This window comes from Meles meles, chromosome 1 (genome assembly GCF_922984935.1).
Source record: "Meles meles chromosome 1, mMelMel3.1 paternal haplotype, whole genome shotgun sequence".
NCBI classification, from domain to species: Eukaryota; Metazoa; Chordata; class Mammalia; order Carnivora; family Mustelidae; genus Meles; species Meles meles.
The window spans coordinates 192,137,597-192,143,596 of record NC_060066.1 but is presented as its reverse complement, the minus strand read 5'-3'; the positions used below and the strand labels follow the sequence as shown (position 1 = coordinate 192,143,596).

The following is a 6,000-nucleotide window of genomic DNA, read 5'->3' as shown; positions in this document are numbered from 1 at the left end:
TCAGGCCCCTTCCTGACTCCTGGACAGTCAGAGGTAGGATATACCTCCTCTACAGCAGACCTGCAGACATCACCGACCGAGATGCTCCCATACTCCACATGAGACCTAAGGAGGAAGATAGACTCCTGAGGGTCAGATTCCTTAGGGAACTGACTCTGGGAGGCAGCTGGAGTGAGAGGCAGGACTTCTCTAAATGCACTGCGCTTTACAGCTTACCAATAAATCACAAGATGGGTGTTATTATCCCCATTTTCCATGCAGAAAAGCCAAGGCCCAGAGAGGTTAAGTCATTTCTCTAAAGTCATACAGTAATGGAGCTTGGGTTCAAGCCCAGGTTTGTGGAATTCAGGAGACCTGACACTGTCTCATGAGCTCCCCTTTGCTCCCAAGACTATCACTAACCCCTCCTCCAGGCAGACTGCCTGTCTTCCCTGACTAGTAAGTTGTGATGTAAGTGCTGGCTTTAGAACTTAGTTCTAATCTGAGCTTTGCCCCTTACCGGCGTGGGACAGGGGGCTGTGGGCATGTCACATCTTCTCTCTGAACCTCATTTTCTACTTCTGTAAAATGGGCATAATATCACATACTCAATAGGATTGCTTTGTGGATTAGCCATGTTAATATATGTATACTGCCTGGGACAGAAAAGGTGGGCCTTTTTCAAAGTGAATGGAACTGACCACTGACATTCTGTAACTTTAATTTAATACAAATTCATCATAACTCACAAAATGGGCAACATTTAAAATAAAAATACTGCTGGGGGTGGCCCAGATTCTGTAGATGTAGGGGTGGGGGAGATTGAGGATTCCTCCTGCCCGAGAGGGACGCCAATGGGCAGCAGTTGTGAGGGGAGCGCCCCCAAGTTCAGCCAGTCTGGCTCCTTTGGGATGAGCATGGTCCGGGATGCCACAAGCTCCAAATCTAGGCTCAGGATGAGAAAGCAAAGCTGAGGCTTGAGATATTCTGGCCACCCCTGGGCAGGGCCAGAGCCAGGGAGCAGGACAGCTGGAGGCTCTGCTGCTTTAAAGCCAAGACCTGGAGATGAACCCCTCTCTTTCTTTTGTGTCCTTTTAATGTGGTTGGGCCAGGAAAGAAGCATCTATTTCCCAGACACCCGTGCAGCCAAAGTCCTGGTTTTGTGTTTGTGTTTCCCCAGCAGTGCCTCTCATCCAGATTGGGATTTGGGAATTAAATTGAGTGGGAGAGAGGCGGGTCCCAGGACATCCATTTGCTGGCATGGTCAGCCGCGGGGGGAGCACCGCTCTGCGGTCCACGGCCTCCTCATTCGGTGGCTTACTGCAGATGGGAGCAGCATTTTTGATCAGGACAGGCATGATGAATTTGGCGGCTGGGAATTACTCCTGGAAAACCAGCAGAGTCTGCTCCTCCAGTGTTTCCAATGATTCTGGAAAGCCATCAGGGATGTGATCATAAATCCTGTCTCATTAAACTAGCCAAAGCAGCTCTTGTTATCCGCACAGGATCTGAATGGAGAGAGATGCCAAGCCTGATGGGAGGTCTCGGCCAACAGCCTGTCCCAGTGCTCAGGTCCTGATGGAGACACTGCTCCCCACACCCGAGCCTGGTCCCAGAGGCCCGCTTGGACCCTTAGCCGAGCTTCTGGGGACCTCCATCACCCAGTGATGCTTGTCCTGCAGCTGCCTTTAGGCTCTCCGTCTTGGCCCCTGGCCGTGCCGTCATCCTGCTTTTCTACCCAGGCCGGAAGGTGGTGGCACATGTAACACGTGGGCCCAGTGACAGGAACCTCTCACAGGCCACAGCTTCATCTCTACCTGCAGGGCAGTGGGAAAAACAGAAACCACAAAGCTCTTGGTCTGGAGGTAGAAGAGGTGGTTCTCGGACACCTTAGGACCAGCTACTGCCTGTGTCCACTGGGGCTGGAGTCAAGGTTAACATGGCCCATGGCTCAGTGAGGGGCAAGTCTCTGACGTGGGGAGCATAAGAGGGTTCCTGTGTATCTTTCCAGCTGCCAACCGCTGGCAACACTGACACATCCTGAGATCAGGGCATGTGGGCAGGAGGGAGACAGAGGGAGGTGGGCCCCTGCCCTCGGAGGATGGGGATGAGGACTGGGCAGGGGCTGCCCCGAGGAGAAGCCACGTCACATCCTTGGACCAAAGCTGCCTCTCCATCAAGGCCAGAACTACAGGACATCAATGCCGACAGAGTTTAGGAATCATGGAGCCGGAGGCTGAAGGGTAAACAATCGGCCTGAGACCTCGCCGTGGCCACGCAGGACCGGAATCCAGGCCTCTCCCGGCCCCTGAGCAGCGCGCTTGCGGGTGGCTGCGGCGCGGGTGGCGTCTGGGCGCTCCCTCCGCCGCCCTAGATGCGCACGGTATTGATCCTCAAGGGCTGCACGTTCTTGCCATTGGCGTGGCTCTGCCCGGGGCTGAAGTAGGAGCAGAGCTTGCCTGGGAACTTCTCGCGGAAGGTGTAGAGCCAGGACATGTCGTCGGCGTTGTAGAAGATGAGCAGGCCTTGATCGTAGTCCAGGAACACGCCCACCTTGTCCAGCTTGTCGCGGACGTTGAGCCGGGTCCAGGGCTCGGTGCAGGCGCTGTACTGGTTGCCGTCGTGCATGACGATGCAGTAGAAGCCGCGGCTGGGCTGGATCTGGATGCTGCCCTTGCGGCTGGCCGCCTCATGGGCCAGCCCGATCACCCACTGCGTCTTCTCTGCCACCACCACCTCCCAGTAGTGCACGCCGCTGCTGAAGGCCTCGGAGCCCAGCACCGACACCTCCACATCAAAGCGCTTTGGCGAGTCCTGCAGCGGCTGCGGGTGCAGGTTGCCGTAGGCCACTATGGTGCAGTCGTCGGACAGGATCAGGCGCTGGTGGGCAGTGCCCGGGTCCAGAGTCAGGGCGGCAGGCACTGCAGGGGGCGAGGAGGGGAGAGGAGGTGAGTGGAGAGAAGGCTGTGGACCCACTCTGCTGTCCTGCCTGGGGGCTGGCTTCTGGTTGGTCCCCAGGAAGCTGTGTGTTGCTGAAGGCTAGCTTGCGCTCTCTGGTCCTCAGCTCCCTCCTCTGTAAAATGGAAGGGTGATGGCTAAGGTCCTTCCAGATTTAACCCTGGCTGCAGAGGAACAGGAGCTGTGACTGCCTGGGGCAAGGAACACAGGGGATACCCTGCAAAAGTCTGTTGGGTAAACTATAATGAAATCCAGAATTACAGAACTTCAGAGCTGAGAGAGCATCAGGATTATCCAGGTGTTGTCAATCACCCTGGTGGATACAAGGACATGCGTGGGAGTGTGTGGTTTCTCAGTAGGTGCATCCATGTGTCGAAATGCACTGAATGAAAGGCACAGGGCATTCCCACGGCCCTCTTGCCACCCATATGTTTTCAAATGCCCAACCAGACATTCATGTGGATGAAAAACTTTTTTATAAAGACCTAAAATTACAACTTAACTCCATTTTATGTATGAACAGGATGTAATTTCTGTACAGTTTTAATATACGGAGTATTTTAGAACACTACTACCATGGAAACGGAGGGGAGACTGCATTTATGCTGTTTAGAACTTCATTGAGAATTGTTCCCTTTTTGGGACAATACACCTCTAAGAAAAATGCCACTGACTCATAGGCTCTACCTGTTTCAGACCACATTTGAGGCAGAATGGTGTTGTGCCTGTGGTGGGAGCACCTGGCTACTTCATTATGTTTTCCAGTGTGGCTAAAGTGAGCCCCTAGAGAGGACACGTGCAATATTTTCTTACAAGGAATTTCCTTGTATTTTTTTCTTTATATCATCATCAGATTATGGATATATAATTTCAAGTATAGATAAATTTAATATACATTTATATATTATATATAAAATTTATATGGATTATAATTTACATATTATAATAGATAAATTGTGAAAAGGTTATATTATCTTTGAGATATTACAAATTATTTGTTAGGAAATGTAGGTGACAGGTCTGAAAAAGCTGTAAACCATTAATTCTGGGCCAACTATTCCATTTGACAGATGGGGAAAATGAGACCCAGAGAGAAGAGGGGACTAATCTCAGGTCACCCAGCACCTAGTGGCAGAATAAAGACTAATCAAGGCAATGTGCAACCCAGCCCCAGCCCTCTCCTGCAGCCTCCCTGGCACACGCCACCCCACCCCGCTCAGCCCCAAAGCCTCCACTCAGACTGTTCCTCCACTGACTCCTCCCTGCTTGTTGTCGAGGCTCCACTCCAGGGCCCATCCTCTGGGAAGCCTTGTTAGTGGCCAGCAGGTGGGCTTGCTCTTTCTTCGGAGATTCCTTAACTTCATGTCCTCTCCTGATTCTATAACGGGTACGGTCTCCTGTGCCCACATCTTACACCCCCATTGCACCAAGAGGGCAAGGGCTGTGTACCACCCAACTAGGTTCTCCTTAGTGTGCCTGGTGCCCAGCACAGAGCCAGGCATAGTGAAGGTTTCCAGAAAGGCTCACCCAATTAAACTGACTCTGTTTGTGTTGCTCTCAGGCAGGCAGCACAGGCTGGGTCACCCTGCTCTGGGCTGGTCACACTGGCTTAGCAGGTCTGGTGCTCAGAGTCTCTGTTTATTCTCTCCTCCAGGAGGGAGCAGATGCTCAGCCAGAAGACGTGAGATTCTGGAAGTGGCCTAACTGAGCTTGGATGACCATTTCTAGGCCAGAGCAAGACAGAGGCCAAGAAGAGTGAAGAGAAGGAATCGTGCTCCAGGTCCTGGGAGCAAAGGCTTTCTTCACGCTGCTCTCTGGGGCTTCCCTTATCTGGGGGGGGGAGGGTGGTAGGGGTGGGGGTCATGACCAGGATTCCACTTGGCTGCAGCATTACCCCCTACTTCTGTCACCTCTGTTGGCTTCATGCATGCACAGAAATGAAGCACTTCAGTGGTGGCAACTGAAGGGGAACAGGGACCAAGAGCCTGTTTCTGGACCGTGCTCCCGTGCACACTGCCACCAGCAAAGCTCACCCTTGACTTCTATCAGGCTCCGACCACGGGCTCTGGTAGGAGTCAATTTCGTTTTCCATTTTACATTCTCCTTTCCTGTTCTTAGATCTCCAAGGGCTGAACGGAAACCATCAGCCCTGGGAACAGGGTGGTCAATGGAAACAGAACTCTCCATCCAGGGACATTGAAGAGGGGGAGCTCCGAGAAGGAAGACACTGAATCAGCGGCTGAATGTTCTACCCTGTCGTCCCAGGGGTCACAGTGCAGCCTGCGGGAACCAGAAGCTCTTGCCCACGTGGAATGTGGGAATCCCCAAAGGCGTCGGGAGGTGTAGGAAGTGTGTGTGAGGGGGGAGGCTAAGGAAGCAAGAAGAATCTAATTAGACACAGATGGGCCACTCCTACAGGCTGTGGAATGTGGGTCACACTCAGGCGTCTGTAGCAGAGAGGCAGAGCAGGCACAAAGCCAAGGTGTGGGCAGCCGCCATCCTGAGTGCCACGCGGGGACCTGTGGAGCTCAGGATGACTGAGGAGGTCCGCAACAGGCAGAAAGTGCCGCGCGGGGCCGAGGGACCGGGGCTGGAGCAGGGGGACGGGGGTTGGAGCCCATACCAGCACAGGGGCCGGATGGCTCAGCCCCAGATTCTTAAGCCTCATGGAGGCCACATGGCCACTTCCAGGGCCACGGATGAGTGCAGAGGGCGCTGGAGGAGGCAGCCAAGTGGGCTCTCAGGGGCTCTGAGATTGGGCCACAGAGATGAGGCAAGAATCCAGAGGATATCCTGACGGTATTGAGCGCCAACTCCTGGGCGTGGACCCTCACAGCTTTGAAGCCCCAGGGCACAGGGTCTAAGAGGCAGGCCCGCCACTCATTGGGTGGGCTTGGGGGCGGGGTCTGCTGTTCATTGGGCAGTGCTGGCAGCAGAGGGGGAACTGGGGGCGGGGCCCGGTAACTGGGTGCTGGGCCCAACCTCCCAGGGGCAGGGCTAGAGGTTGAGCCCAGAATTCTTATTAGGCACAGGGCGTGGCCTGCTTCTTAAGAGGCTTTGACA

The 6,000-nt window shown here is 53.9% G+C and overlaps 1 protein-coding gene across 3 annotated transcripts in view; it reads right to left on the bottom strand.

The window, feature by feature from the left end:
- Nucleotides 1-702: 702 nt before the first annotated feature.
- TRIM62 (tripartite motif containing 62) overlaps nt 703-6,000 on the bottom strand; it is a 28,859-nt gene continuing 23,561 nt past the window's right edge. For all 3 annotated transcript variants that reach the window (XM_046017951.1, XM_046017950.1, XM_046017952.1), the window contains one exon: nt 703-2,900. In XM_046017951.1, the coding sequence (XP_045873907.1) occupies nt 2,350-2,900 (551 nt within the window). In that variant the 3' untranslated portion in view covers nt 703-2,349. The remainder of the gene's footprint in view (nt 2,901-6,000) is intronic.